Source organism: Pristiophorus japonicus, chromosome 13 (assembly GCF_044704955.1).
Source record: "Pristiophorus japonicus isolate sPriJap1 chromosome 13, sPriJap1.hap1, whole genome shotgun sequence".
Taxonomy (NCBI): Eukaryota; Metazoa; Chordata; class Chondrichthyes; family Pristiophoridae; genus Pristiophorus; species Pristiophorus japonicus.
This window is the reverse complement of record NC_091989.1, coordinates 170,905,785-170,921,791: the sequence shown is the minus strand read 5'-3', so window position 1 is coordinate 170,921,791 and position 16,007 is coordinate 170,905,785. Positions and strand designations below refer to the sequence as shown.

Below are 16,007 nucleotides of genomic sequence, written 5' to 3'. Positions count from 1 at the left end.
ACTGAGGCAGTCCCTCGTATTGAGGATGACTTGCTTCCACACTAAAAAGGGATGCGTTCACAGGTGTTTCAATGAAGGACCTGATACTCCAGGTCCCGAACTACATGTTGAAGGGTGGAAGATGCCTGTGCGTGGATTTTTTTAATGTGTGGTGGCCGTTGCACACCAGCCACCACACGTGCTTGACAGAGCCAGGTCTTGGTCCAATGGCAAGGATTAACCAAGACAACTGGAGACCAGCTCTGCTGCATGGACCTAGTGCTCACACGTATCGCAGTGTGGTCTGGCCTGTGCTGCCCCTGGGCCCTTGCCTCTGCTGGGCCCCGAATTCACGCCTCTCCTGGGCCCCGAAATATAACACTCCTGTGAAGTGCCTTGGGACGTTTTACTACATTAAAGGCGCTATATAAATACAAGTTGTTGTTCGTAGTAGATGCATAATATATATACACTTTTGTGGCCATTGCACTCCCTTCCCTGCACCATTCCATCCACAGTGGTATTTCTGAGTTCAGTTCGTTTTAGTCTTTCATCACGTATTTTATATAAAACCACAGGCCCCGTGAAGGGAATTCATGAATTTTTCAGATACTCACATACCACTACAATTGACATTTCTAAAAGCTTCATGCTCACACAACACATCATCTAAACCCCTCGACTGAATGAAAGTCTTGTAACGCACTCCACAGAATTCTTTATGAATACGCAAAGCTGAGATAGCAGAAGCACAAAATTTGACATCGCATCATTATTTGCATTGGTAAACATAAGGAATAGTATGGACAATGTCAGATCAACCAACGGGTATCATCCGTCAACACTATTGCCTCACACTTTTCATATTGATACGCATGCAAGAAATTCACATTTGAAAACAGAATATTTTGTTCTTGTCTATCAGTCATTAACTTGATGAAATCAGGAATAAAATAACTATTTTATCTGGTCCCATAATTATGGTATGCCTTTCAGTGCTGTATTTTAGTGCTCATGGTCTTCAGATACACCATTAGCTTCATTTGAAAGTCTGAGAGTAATAATTTTACGCCTTACCCACACGTCTAGTGAAGACCTTTTGGATTAATTAAATCTTTCGAATCAATATCATCCATTTACTATCTCCTATCACCCCAAATTGTTTAGGCAAGATTTATTGCACCAATTGCTCAAAGCAGTTTTTAAATAAATAAAAAATATGAACGCGGAGCCCTAATTGTAACATGCAGCCATAGCCTCTGCATTTAAAAATGATCAGTGTAGCCAATGCTTTGAGTTTTCATCAACCTTCAGTACTTTTATTGCTGTACATAAATATTGTAAAGTATCACATTGCTTAGCAGAGCTATTGTACAACAAGGGAAACAAAACAGAACAAATGAGGTGAAAGACATGTTTTACTTTAAAAACCCTCCACTCTTCAGACTATGGGGGAGAAATTGGACTACTTTGCTCCACCTGTTAGTGTCACCAGGGGCGCTAACGGGGTGCAAACGCGGCACTGTTAACAGCTCTCGCCATATTGGGCGGGAGTTCAGCGGCGGCGCTACGGTGTTGCGCCCCGATCTCCTACGCCTGGAGAACGTGGCATCATCGCGGTGTGCATCGCTCCATTAGCACCCTGGTCCGGAAATTGGCCTTTGCCCCCCCCGATAACACCGACAGCTTCAGGAGACATGTTTCGGGTGGCCGGCCACAATCGGGGCGAAAATTAAAGAGGAGGTGGTCGAGTGCTGAAAAAAAACCATTTTTTTTGTTGGTGCTTCTGACGCGCTCTCTCCGCGGGGTCCGTGCCGCGATCGCTCAGTGCCAGGCTGATCGCGTGGCACCCTCGCTACCCGCTGGTCCAGCTAGGTGCCGCCTTCTTTTGCACAGTTGGCAGCGTGGGCCCTTCCCTTTAGTTGAGGGAAGAGCCCCTCAGACACACAGCGCTGCACGGCCCAGTATCTAGCGCTGCTGAGGTGACCGCCCTGTTAGCGCCCCAGGAAGGCAGTGGAGCATGTAATTTGGCGCTGCACTTCCTTCCGGGGGAAGTAACCCGAATTTATCAAGTGGGGCAGGAATCCGCGCCTGCCACAAAGTTTCACGCTTCTCAGAAATTACCGCACCCAAACGGGGCGATACAGAATTTCCAGGCCAAGGTCTCATAAAAATGTGGCAATCTTAAAAGTTTAAAACAAAAATTGCATCTGAAACTGGATCTGTTGATTGGTAAAATAATTTGTTCTTTTCAAATTATCAAGAGATCCCCAAAGGTGCAGTCTTTACAAAAACTCTGCCCAGTGTTATGATCGGATATTAGCTCCTCATTGCATTATTGGCATGAATTATCTGCATGTCAGCAACATTTATCATGGCTCGTGTTTGGGAATGTCCATCTCACTTTGTAAAATTTGAATATCATTAAAACAGACAGCTTGAAAAGGGACTTCTGCTAGTATAAGCAGCACCTACCTCTTTGACCAAGCCTTTGGTTATCTGCCCTAATTTCTCCTTATGTGACTTGGTCTCAAATTTTGTGTCTCATAATACTCCTGGGAAGCGCCTTGTAACGTTTCATTATGTTAAATACATCATCATCATAGGCAGTCCCTTGAAATTGGGGAAGACTTGCTTCCACTATAAAAGTGAGTTCTCGGGTGACTGTACAGTCAAATACGGGAATTACAGTCTGTCACAGGTGGGACAGACAGTTGTTGAAGGAAAGGGTGGGTGGGGAGGCTGGTTTGCCGCACGCTCCTTCTTCTGGTTTCTGCATGCTCTCGACGACGAGACTCGAGGTGCTCAGCGCCCTCCCGGATGCTCTTCCTCCACTTAAGGCATTCTTGGGCAAGGGATTCCCAGGTGCCAGTGGGAATGTTGCACTTTATCAAGGAGGCTTTGAGGGTGTCCTTGAAATGTTTCCTCTGCCCACCTGGGGCTTACTTGCCGTGTAGGAGTTCCAAGTAGAGCGCTTGCTTTGGGAGTCTCGTGTCGGGCTTGTGGACGATGTGGCCTGCCCAACGGAGCTCGTCGAGTGTGGTCAGTGCTTCGATGCTGGGTACGTTGGCCTGATCAAGAACACTGACATTGGTGCGTCTATCCTTCCAGGGGATTTGCAGGATCTTGTGGAGACAGCGCTGGTGGTATTTCTCCAGCGTTTGAAGTGTCTACATCTCTGAGCCATATAGGAGGGCTGTTAACACTACTGCCCTGCAGACCAGAAGCTTGGTGCCAGATTTCAGGTCCTGGTCTTCCAACACTTTCTTCCTCAGGCGACCGAAGGCTGTGCTGGCACACTGGAGGTGGTGTTGGACCTCTTCATCGATGCCTGCCCTTGCTGATAGTCGGCTCCCAAGGTATGGAAAATGGTCCACGTTGTCCAAGGCTGTGCCATGGATTTTGATGACCAGGGAGCAGTGCTGCATGGCGGGGTCAAGTTGGTGGAGGACCTTTGTCTTACACTAAACATCTATAAGGCCCATGCTTTCGTACGCCTCGGTGAAGATGTTGACAATGGCTTGGAGTTCGACCTCTGAATGTGTGCAGACGCAAGCGTCGTCCGCGTACTGTAGTTCAATGACAGAGGATGGGGTGACCTTGGATCTAGCCTGGAGGCGACGAAGGTTGAACAGGTTCTCATTGGTTCTATAGTTTAGTTCCACTCCAGCTGGGATCTTGTTGAGAGTGAGATAGAGCATTGCAATGAGGAAGATCGAGGAGAGCATTGGCACAATGATGCAGCCCTGCTTGACCCCGGTCCAGACGTGAATTGGTCTGTAGTGGATCCGTTGGTCAGGATCACGGCTTGCATGTTATCGTGTAGCAGGCAGAGGATGGTGCCAAACTTTTGGGGGCAGCCGAAATGGAGGAAGACGCTCACAGTTGACAGTGTCAAAGGCCTTTGTGAGGTCAAAGACGCTATGTTCAAGGGTTGGTGCAGTTCCCTGCATTTCTCGTGTAGCTGTCACGCCATGAAGATCATATTTATTGTACTCTGTTGTGGATGGAATTCACATTGTGACTCTGGGAGGAGCTTTTCAGCCACAGGGAGAAGACGGTTGTTGAAGAGTCTAGCGATTACTTTCCCAGTGGCCAACAGCAGGGAGATTCTTCTGTAGTTGCCGCAGTCGGACTTGTCCCCTTTTTTGAAGATGGTCACGATAACGATACCTCAGATCTCCTGGCATGCTCACCTTCTTCCAGATAAGAGAGATGAGGTCATGCATTCACGCCAATAGTGCCTCTCCACCATACTTTAGTGCCTCCACGGGGATTCCATCTGCTCCTGACGCCTTGGTGTTCTTGAGCTGACGGATGGCCTTTTCTATCTCGTGCAGATCTGGGGTTTTGCGGAGATGGTGGCGGGTAGCATGCTGCGGGATTGAGTCAAGGACACTCATGTCAAAGGCAGAGTTTCGATTAAGGAGATCTTCGAAGTGCTCCTTCCAGCGGGCCCCGACTGCCTCAGTGTCCTTAATGAGTGTCGCCCCGTTCTTGGCCAGCAGTGGGTTAGAGCCTTGGACCGTTGGTGGACTTAACTACAGTGAAGAATTCTCGCGCGTCACAGCTGTCGGCCAGCTGCTGGATCGCCTGTGCTTTCTCCACCCACCATCTATTCTTTAGGTCGCGAGTTTTCTGTTGGACCTCAGCTTTCAGCCATCTCTAGAGCTGCTTTTCTGCTCCCAAATAGAGTTGCTGCTTTAAGTTCAAAAATGCCATGCGCTTGCAGTTTATTAGCTCCTGGATCTCCTGGTCATTCTCGTCAAACCAGTCTCAATGTTTCCTGGTTGAGTGACTAAGCATCTCTTCTTATGCGCTGGTTATGGTGGCCTTGAGGGCAGACCAGGCACTGTGGGCACTTTGCGGCTCGGGGTCATCGAGGGTCAACAGGTTAGCAATGAGGCGCTGGCTCTCTTAACTGGGTCTTTGAGTGCCCCGGCGTTTATTTTTCTGCGGCATTGCTTCTGTTGCCGTCGTCGCTTTGGGGCTATATTAATGTTGATGACGGAACGGATTAGGTAGTGATCCATCCAGCAGTCGTCTACTCCTGTCATGGCGCGGGTGATGCGCACGTCCTTGTGGTCCCTCGCTCAGACGATGACTTAGTCGATCAGGTGCCAGTGCTTGGAGCGAGGGTGTTGCCACAATGCCTTGTACTTGTCCATCTGATGGAACAAGGTGTTGGTGATGACAAAGACGTGTTCTAGGCATTTTGTCAGGAGCAGGGTACCGCTGGAGTTGGTTTTCCCAAACCGATCATGCCTCCCCAGAGGTGTGTGTCCTTACTGACTCTGGCGTTGAAGTTGCCGAGGAGGATCAGTTTGTCGTCCGTAGGGACTCAGGACAGGGATTGTTCGAGGCTGGAGTAGAATTCCCCTTTGGCTTCATCCGTTGCATCAAGTGTTGGGGCGTACGCGCCGATAACTGACGCACTGGTTCCTGGCTAGGGTGAACCGGAGAGTTATGAGATATTCGCTTATCCTGCAGTGGGAGTCTCTGAGGCGGTCGACAAGCTCATTCTTGATGGGGAAGCCAACTCCATGGGGGCAGTTTTCTTCTTCTGGTTTGCCTTTCCAGAAGGTGGTGTAACCTTCACTTTGTTCTTTGAGCTGGCCTTCCCCTGCCCGCCGGGTCTCACTTAGGGCGGCGATGTCAACGTCGAAGCATCAGAGTTCCCAGGCAACGATGACAGTGCGGTGTTCCGGTCTGTCGCTGTTAGGATTGTCCATGAGGGTCCTGATATTCCAGGTCCCGAACTTCATTTTGAGGGGGTGGAAGATGCCAGTGCGCGAGTTCTTTTTAACGTGGGGTGGCCGTTGCACACCGGCTAAGCAGAGCAAGGTCTTGGTCTCGCGGCAAGGGGGTCCAAGACGACTGGAGACCAGCCTCTACTGTATGGGCCTAGTTGCCGACGGTGGGATGCGAGCCGTAAACTCGGCACTGAGCAGCGCCCTTCGGTGAGATGGAGAGAGATCCAAGGCGTGGGAAGTGGGGGTGAGCGATTTAAGGTCATGCTTTCCTCTCACAGGTATTAGTTCCTGACTGAGGGCAGGCATTGGAATGGCCAGAGATCCATTTCATGGGAGGAGGAGAGGTCAGAGTGGCCACAGTCATTGTGCTCATCAGGGGCTCCGCAGTGGAGTAGGACCAGCGGCCGGGAGGAGATACGAACGTCGCCGGAGCGATAGAGACCCGAGCGTGAGGGCGGAGAAAGGGGGCAAGGCCCAAACTTGTAGTCGAAGCTAGTCGGAGGCTCCCCGGACACCATCGGGGATTGAGTGGAGCAGCTGAATTGGCCACTTCCAGTGGGGAGCGGAAGGCTGGTGGTAGGAAGGTGGATCAGGGAAGTTAGTCCAGCGCTCAGTGATTGGGTGAGCAGGCATGGTTGGGGGATGGGCAGTAGGCTCAGGTAGCTGCCCCTGCAGCACGGGTTTTAGGGGTAGGGGTAATATTTTAGGGGTAGAAAATGCACCCACTATTAGGCTTAAACGGTGGGGAAGGAAGATTGGGGAAGAGAAGAGTGAAGGATGGCAGCAGATGGCCGGAGGGAAATTTGTTCAGGGAGAGCTCCCTCAGGAGCTGCCACCCCGACCACCATCTTGGCTCCCTTAAATACAAGATATTATTGTTGTACACTGATACTTTCTCACGTTCACAGCTGTAATTCTCCAGCTGCTGAATTCACCATCTCAGTTCAAAGTTTATATTTTGGGTGGGGTGGGATGGCGAGGAAGCCCGTTCCTTTCAGTGTCCGGGAGACAGTCTATTTATGCACCTCAACAGATGCCTCTTACCAGTTACCAAGTGACACCAGCAGGAGTTTCTGCTGCCAACTCCTTGGGCAGAAACAAGTACCATGGCATCAGAAACCTCACGACAGGAATCAAATATTTGGAATTAAAAAATGTTTTAAAACTGACTTTTGGTAAGTAGCAGAAATTAGTTGTAACTTTGAAATTTATCAAATAGGTATTTTGTTAGAGCTGCACCTTTGTGGGGAAAAGCAAGGGGCAAGGCCACAATCCATGTACTGAAAATCCACAGGAGATCCAGTATTACCAAAGATGTAGAGAATGAACACACAAAGGACGTGATTTAAACTCAGTGCAGATTATATCTATAAATCACACTCTGCTCACGTCATTTTAACCCTCAAGTAAAAAGGGCACCAGTGACTTGTACAAAACAAACCATGGGCCCAACCCATGAATAAAGGTATAATGGTTATGTCTCATGGGCTTAGTTTGTACAAGTCCCTCGTCTCCCACATGCACTCTCTTTATACAGGTAGAGTACAGATACAAAAATAAACCTCGTTTGTTTTGAGTGATTTGCCAGCAGCATTTACAAGGTGCATCGAGTTGGGACCAGGGCTACTGGCAGCAGTGCAGTGTCCTTTTGAGATTTAAGCTTGATGAATGGAAGTATAAGGTTTCAAAAATATTACCCAGATGTTGACTGGGGAAACAGTAGAGGGAAATCTGTAGAGGGGCTCATAGTCCAGGACTGCTTTCTAATTACGTCTGTCAAACAGCCAACAACATTGTGAAATGTCCCAAGGTTCTTCACAGGCGTATTATGAGATAAAAAACATAGAATCATATAGCACAGGTGGTCATTTGACCCAAATCACCTCTGCCGGCACGTTTAAAGAGCTCTCCAATTAGTACCACTCCCCTGCTCTTTGCCCATTGTCCTGCAGGATGTATCCCTTTTGAAAGTCACGACTGAATCTGCTTCCAACATCCCTTCAGCCTGTGCATCCCAGATCATAACAATTCGCTGCATCAAAAAATTCTTCTCATCTCTCCTCTGATTCTTTTGCCAATTACCTTAAATCTGTGCTCTCTAGTTATCGACATTCCTGCGAGTGGAAACAGTTTCTCCTTATTCGATCAAAACCTCTCATAATTTTGAGCACCTCGATTAAATCTCGCCTTAACCTCTGCTGCTCTAAGGAGAACAATCCCAGCTTCTGCACAGAACTGGTACTATTCTAGCAAATCTCCTTTGCACCCTCTCCAAGGCCTTGACATCCTTCCTAAAGTGCGGTGCCTAGAATTGGACACAATATTCCAACTGAGGCCTAACCAGTGATTTATAAGGGTTTGCCTTTATATGGTCAGCAGCTAGTCTGCATCTAGACTTCAGTAAGAATCCAGGCATGACATATAAAATAGAAGGATTTAGTGATCATATCATAAGAACTGAAGTGATGAGGAGGCCATGTATAAAAAGACAATGAAACAAAAATACAGGGAGGGGGGAATTGCCCTCTGCCCCATTTCGGGCAGATAATTCGAATATTTGGAATTATTACCGCCCGGTGGGAGTTGTCGGGAATAGGTGGAAAATTTGGCTCTTTTACTGTGACACCGCCTCCCAGTGCTTTGCGGCGCTGTTTGAAGCGGGGTAGGGGCAAATTTGGGTCTGTAGCGGGGCAATGATGACGTCAGCGTGATGCATGCATGCCATGTCGTACTGATGTGTAGCAATGTCCCTCCCTTTCAGTTAAAGGGGAGGGATGTTGCAAGGCCTAGTGAGGTCTCCTTGGTGCCCCCTGGGCCACCAGGGAAGGGTTCAGCCAGGTCAGCGTGCCGGCACCCAAGAGGGGGTGTGGGGCATCCCGTTGGCACGCGGCCGACAAGGGGTCAGATGCCAGGCAGGGCGGAAAGTCGGGGCCCGGCCCCCGGCCCTGGGGCAATTGCAGAGGAGTTGCATCCCTCCGCCTGCCTCCGGTCAATAAGAGGTAACAGGCCTGAAAAAAGGGGCAATTTTGCTTCCCCGGAGTTTAAAATAGCAGACTTCAAAAGAATGCAAAGTGAATTTTGAAAAAGTGAGAGAAAATCTGATGTGGCTACGAAGAGAATTATAGGTCTGATTTGCTAATTGTAATAAAGATATTATTGCCGTTGAGAAAATCAGCAGCGGCAGACTAATTTAATTGGCACTTGCCCGTTAATATTTTTAAATCAAAATTACCAAAGGCTAAACTACAGTGCAAGACTTTACATAAAGCAAGGTAGAGTTTCCGTTAGTTTTATCAGCTCAATCCGAATGAAATCGGTCGAACTAGCGCAAAAGATCAGGGCATTTTAAGCATAAGTTACGTGAAGCGTAAATCGAGATTCCGCAATCTTTAGCTGAAATAATGTTGGCGAGTTTCCACCAATTGCACCTGCCTGTGGACTTTCAAGGAGGTTCTTCAAACTGAGCTCGTACAGGCATTAACTAGTTGGCATGTTTTCAAAATTTTTACATCTTAAAATATATTTAATTTACTAAGAAACTGACTAGTGTACACCAATGAAACTAGTAAATAGTTCAATATAGTTGTTTTAAGTCTTTTTCAGTGATTTTAAATCAGGTTACTCACAGGTAGAGGACACCCTTATTAAAAAAAAAAGCCAATTTTTTGTGATAAACCCATTTTCATGTATTAATAAAAGTACACCTGGTTACCACTCTTCAATACATCAATGCATATTTTTTCATGCAAAAAAAATTAGGTTCCATTGTGCTGCCTGATCACATTGATTCATGGAAGATTTTACATTTATGATTATGTAAATGTTTTTTAGTGGAAACTTAAACTGTAATTTAACCAGCGTGATTTGCCCTTAATTTCCTGATTTTTTGCTTTGTGAACACTTACCCCCAGTATGTTTATTCACTTCCAACTCTCATAAGTACTATGCTTAAACAAAGGGGACTACAGTGGGATGAGGGCAGAGTTGGCTAAAGTAGACTGGAAACAAGGACTAAACGGTGGCACAATTGAGGAACAGTGGAGGACTTTTAAGGAGCTCTTTCATAATGCGCAACAAAAATATATTCCAGTGAAAAAGAAGGGCGGCAAGAGAAGAGATAACCAGCCGTGGATAACCAAGGAAATAAAGGAAAGTATCAAATCAAAGACCAATGCGTATAAGGTGGCCAAGGTTAGTGGGAAACTAGAGGATTGGGAAAATTTTAAGCAACAGCAAATAATGACTAAAAAAGCAATAAAGAAAGGGAAGATAGATTACGAAGGTAAACTTGCGCAAAACATAAAAACAGATAGTAAAAGCTTTTACAGATATATAAAATGAAAAAGAGTGACTAAAGTAAATGTTGGTCCCTTAGAAGATGAAAAGGGGGATTTAATAATGGGAAATGTGGAAATGGCTGAGACCTTAAACAATTATTTTGCTTCCGTCTTCACAGTGGAAGACACAAAAACCATGCCAAAAATTGCTGGTCATAGGAATGTGGGAAGGGAGGACCTTGAGATGATCACTATCACTAGGGAGGTAGTGCTGGACAGGCTAATGGGACTCAAGGTAGACAAGTCCCCTGGTCCTGATGAAATGCATCCCAGGGTATTAAAAGAGATGGCGGAAGTTATAGCAGATGCATTTGTTATAATCTACCAAAATTCTCTGGACTCTGGGGAGGTACCAGCGGATTGGAGAGCAGCTAATGTAACGTCTCTGTTTAAAAAAGGGGGCAGGCAAAAGGCAGGTAACTATAGGCCGGTTAGTTTAACATCTGTAGTGGGGAAAATGCTTGAAACTATCATTAAGGAAGAAATAGCGGGACATCTGAATAGGAATAGTGCAATCAAGCAAGACGCAGCATGGATTCATGAAAGGGAAATCATGTTTAACTAACTTACTGGAATTCTTTGAGGATATAACGAGCATGGTGGATAGAGGTGTACTGATGGATGTGGTGTATTTAGATTTCAAAAAGGCATTCGATAAGGTGCCACACAAAAGGTTACTGCAGAAGATAAAGGTACGTGGAGTCAGAGGAAATGTATTAGCATGGATAGAGAATTGACTGGCAACAGAAAGCAGAGAGTCGGGATAAATGGGTCCTTTTCCGGTTGGAAATCAGTGGTGAGTGGTGTGCCACAGGGATCAGTACTGGGACCACAACTGTTTACAATATACATAGATGACCTAGAAGAGGGGACAGAGTGTAGTGCAACAAAATTTGCAGATGACACTAAGATTAGTGGGAAAGCGGGTTGTGTCGAGGACTGAGAGAGGCTGCAAGGAGATTTGGATAGGTTAAGCGAATGGGCTAAGGGTTTGGCAGATGGAATACAATGTCGGAAAGTGTGAGGTCATCCACCTTGGGAAAAAAAACCAGTAAAAGGGAATATTATTTGAATGGGGAGAAATTACAACATGCTGTGGTGCAGAGGGACCTGGGGGTCCTTGTGCATGAAACTCTCTGGGGGTCCTTGTGCATGAAACTCTTTTTGGAGTTTATCTGAAAAACATAAAACATTAATCGGTGCCACCCGACCTGGATGACACACCAGACATTTACAAGGCCTCTTTTTTCTTTCTTTTTTGTGTTTTTTTTTGTTTTTCTTTTTTTTTGGTTTTTTGTTGGGCACTAAAATCAAATTTTTTCCTCCAGTACCCGCTATAAAAGGGGAGGGGGACACTAAAAGCACCGGCAATTAAAACAAATTAAACTTTAAAACGTAAAATCAAATTAAAATTTGGTTGCCGGGCGTGATGATGCACTCCAGTCCCTCCGGTGCCCACCTCTCGCGGAAGGCCGCGAGCGTACCGGTGGACACCGCGTGCTCCATCTCCAAGGATACCCTGGACCGGATGCAAGAGCGGAAGAGAGGCAGGCAGTCAGGTTGAACGACCCCCTCGACCGCCCGCTGCATGGACCGGCTGATGGCACCCTTGGCCGTGCCCAGGAGCAGTCCTACGAGGAGGCCCTCGGACCTACCCGCTCCCCTCCGCACAGGGTGCCCAAAGATCAGGAGAGTGGGACTGAAGTGCAGCCAGAATTTCAGGAGCAGCCCCTTTAAATAATGAAACAGGGGCTGCAACCTCGTGCACTCAATAAAAACATGGAACACGGACTCCTCCAGACTGCAAAAATTGCAGGCGGCCTGGGAGTCCGTGAACCGGCTTAAAAATTTGTTGCATGGCACTGCTCCGTGCACCACCCTCCAGGCCAAGTCCCCGATGAATAGTGGGAGGACTCCCGCATAGAGTGCCCTCCATCGGGGACCCCCGCCTCCTCCGGACAGCAAGATGGTACGCCATGGCGTGTCCGGACGGCCGGCGAGGATGGCAAAGTTGAGAGTGTGCAGGAGCAGCCCGTACAGGAAACCCCTCCGCGCGGAACTGAAAGGCACGGAGGGGATTTCCCCGAGGCGGCTCAAGTTGTGAGGCGCCGGCCCCCGAGGGAGGTTCCGGGGTTTGGCGCCAATGAGGAATTCCGTCCGGACGGGGGTCAGTTCGGACGGGATCTCCCCACGTGCTTGAGCCTCCTCGATGCACCTAACAGAGTCAGGGCTGTTTTTAGCGACTCGATCCTTGTGCATGAAACTCTTTTTGGAGTTTACCTGCAAGACAAAAACATTAAATCGGTGCCACCCGCCCTGGATGACACACCAGACATTTACAAGGCCCTCTTTTTTTCCTTTTTTTGGGTTTTTTTTTTGGGCACTAAAATCAAATTTTCCTTTTTCCAGTGCCCCCTATAAAAGGGGGGGGACGGACACTAAAAGCACCGGCAATTAAAACAAATTAAACTTTAAAACGTGAATCCCAAAAGGTTAGTTTGCAGGTGCAGCAGGTAATCAGGAAGGCAAATGGAATGTTGGCCTTCATTGCGAGAGGGATGGAGTACAAAAGCAGGGAGGTCTTGCTGCAACTGTATAAGGTATTGGTAAGGCCGCACCTGGAGTACTGCGTGCAGTTTTGGTCACCTTACTTAAGGAAGGATATACTAGCTTTGGAAGGGGTACAGAGACGATTCACTAGGCTGATTCGAGAAATGAGGGGGGTTACCTTATGATGATAGATTGAGTAGACTGGGTCTTTACTCCTTGGAGTTCAGAAGGATGAGGGGTGATCTTATAGAAACATTTAAAATCATGAAAGGGATAGACAAGATAGAGGCAGAGAGGTTGTTTCCATTGGTGGGGGAACTAGAACTAGGGGGCACAGCCTCAAAATACGGAGGAGCCAATTTAAAACCGAGTTGAGAAAAAATTTCTTCTCCCAGAGGGTTGTGAATCTGTGGAATTCTCTGCCCAAGGAAGCAGTTGAGGCTGGCTCATTGAATGTTTTCAAGTCAAAGATAGATAGATTTGTAAGCAATAAGGGAATTAAGGGTTACGGGGAGAGGGCGGGTAAGTGGAGCTGAGTCCACAACCAGATCAGCCATGATCTTATTGAATGGCGGAGCAGGCTCGAGGGGCTAGATGGCCTACTCTTGTTCCTAATTCTTATGTTCTTATAAGATGCAATGATCATCAACGTGCATTTATATAGCATCTTTAAAAGTAGCAAAATGCCATTAGGCACTGCGCAGTGGCATAATCAGACAAAATTTTACACGTGCCGCAGAAGAGAGATATTCGGGGCTGGATTTTGCTAGGTCCCACCCCGGGAGATGATGGGAAACCTGGAAGTTCGAGTGGAGTTTTAAATCCACAGTGTGCGTGCGACGTCAAGGGCGAGTTTCCTGCCCGGAAACCAACCTGATTGACAGGGTTCAAGGCCTGGGAGGGGAGGGGAGAAGAGGGGGAGTCCGATATCCCTGGGCGGAGGTGGTGTCTCCAACCCACCTGCTCTTATCTCAGAATATTCCGCCTAGGACAGGGAAGAGGTAGGTTTCAGGGAGCGTCTTAAAGGAGAGAGAGGCGGAGAGGTTTAGGGAGGGACCGAAACAACTGTTGGCACGGCCGCCAACAGCGGAGCGGTGAAAATCAGGGATACGCGACCATCTCAGAAGGCTAGAGGAGCTTACGGAGATCAGTTGAAAAGTATATTACAACAGGATTTGAAAAAAGACTAGCACCTTTCACAGCCAGACGTCTCAAAGCGCTTTACAGCCAATGATGAACTTTTGGAGTGCAGTCACTGTTGTAATGTAGGAAATCCAGCAGCCCAGCAAGCTCCCACAAACAGCAATGTGATAATGACCAGATAATCTGTTTTTGTTATGTTGATTCAGGGATAAATATTGGCCAGGACACCATGGATAACTCCCCTGCTCTTCTTCGAATTAGAATTAGTGCCACGGGATTTTTTTTTACATCCACCTGAGAACGGTTTTACATCTCATCCAAAAGACGGCACCTCCGACAGTGCAGCACTCCCTCAGCACTGCACTGGAGTGGTAGCCTCGATTTTTTGTTTGTGCTCAAGTCTCTGGAGTGGGACTTGAACCCACAACCTTCTGACTCAGAAGCAAGTGTGCTCCCCATTGAGCCACAGCCGACACTGAAAGCTGAAAAAAAGTATAATGAAATGATAGTACACATGAGCATAAGCAAGATACTTTAAACCTTTCCAAAACACACACACACAGGCAGGCAGGCACACCTTACCAGGCTTTATCTTGATTGAAGGTTCCATGCTTTTATAAGTTAATGCAGAAAAGGAATATGCGATTGAGAATCATGAGGTGCTGGTGCCTTTAAACTGGGATTGTTTCCGCTGAATGCAGTTTCATAACGCGGATATACAAAGTAGCGGAGGGGGAATAGAGTTCGCGGAATAAGGAGAAACTATAGCAATTCCCAGCTCCTCTCTCGCCGCCGACACGTGTCTCCGCAGCTGGTACGGCGCGGCGCAGCGCAGAGCCAGAGTAGCAAACATCCTGAATCCGAAACCGCGCATCTCTTCGCATTACTGGCAGCTGGAAACTATACACACGCCGCCCTTAAACCCCCTTTGCTACTTCGCGGCATGACAACTCATTTTAAACAACATGCAGGTCATCCTGAGTAAAAAAAAATCTTACCAACAGTTATAAAACACGTTGGTTCGTTGGGTAAGTGAGAGTCTTAGTCCACACACGGCATGGCACAGCAAAAGTTGGCTTCAAAACATTTGGTCGCCCCAACAATGCTGGCAACGCAGATAGTCCTGAATGTCGGCATAATCTGAAAATAGAAAAGGGGGATATTAGAATTGCTAACTCTGGATGCTAACCTGGAGGTTTCATCATATATATGCTGGAGTGCAACTAAATTACAGAACTAGTGGGAACCTGTTCAACCTTCACCGTCTCCAGGCCAGGTCCAAGGCCACCCCAACCTCTGTCGTCAAGCTACAGTACGCGGACGACGCCTGCGTCTGCGCACATACAGAGGCTGAACTCCAGGACATAGTCGACGTATTTACTGAAGCGTACAAAAGCATGGGCCTTACGCATCAGTAAATACGTCGACTATGTCCTTACGCTAAACATCCGTAAGACAGGTCCTCCACCAGCCTGTACTCGCCGCACAGCACTGCCCCCCAGTCATCAAGATCCACGGCGCGGCCCTAGACAATGTGGACCATTTCCTATACCTCAGGAGCCTCTTATCAACAAAAGCAGACATTGACAACGAGATTCAACACCGCCTGCAGTGCGCCAGTGCAGCCTTCACCCACCTGAGGAAAAGAGTGTTTGAAGACCAGGTCCTCAAAACTGCCACCAAGCTCATGGTCTACAGGACTGTAGTAATACCCACCCTCCTGTATGGCTCAGAGACATAGAAACATAGAAAATAGGTGCAGGAGCAGGCCATTCAGCCCTTCTAGCCTGCACCGCCATTCAATGAGTTCATGGCTGAACATGAAACTTCAGTACCCCATTCCTGCTTTCTCGCCATAACCCTTGATCCCCCGAGTAGTAAGGACTTCATCTAACTCCCTTTTGAATATATTTAGTGAATTGGCTCAACTACTTTCTGTGGTAGAGAATTACACAGGTTCACCACTCTCTGGGTGAAGAAGTTTCTCCTCATCTCGTTCCTAAATGGCTTACCCCTTATCCTCAGACTGTGACCCCTGGTTCTGGACTTCCCCAACATTGGGAACATTCTTCCTGCATCTAACCTGTCTAAACCCGTCAGAATTTTAAACATTTCTATGAGGTCCCCTCTCATTCTTCTGAACTCCAGTGAATACAAGCCCAGTTGATCCAGTCTTTCTTGATAGGTCAGTCCCGCCATCCCGGGAATCAGTCTGGTGAATCTTCGCTGCACTCCCTCAATAGCA

At 47.5% G+C, this 16,007-nt stretch overlaps 1 protein-coding gene across 3 annotated transcripts in view; it reads right to left on the bottom strand.

Annotated features, from left to right (window-relative positions):
• mthfsd (methenyltetrahydrofolate synthetase domain containing) overlaps positions 1-14,558 on the bottom strand; it is a 72,208-nt gene extending 57,650 nt beyond the window's left edge. For all 3 annotated transcript variants that reach the window (XM_070897020.1, XM_070897019.1, XM_070897021.1), the window contains exon 1: positions 14,345-14,558. In XM_070897020.1, coding sequence (XP_070753121.1) covers positions 14,345-14,372 — 28 coding nt within the window. In that variant the 5' untranslated portion in view covers positions 14,373-14,558. The remainder of the gene's footprint in view (positions 1-14,344) is intronic.
• Positions 14,559-16,007: the final 1,449 nt, after the last annotated feature.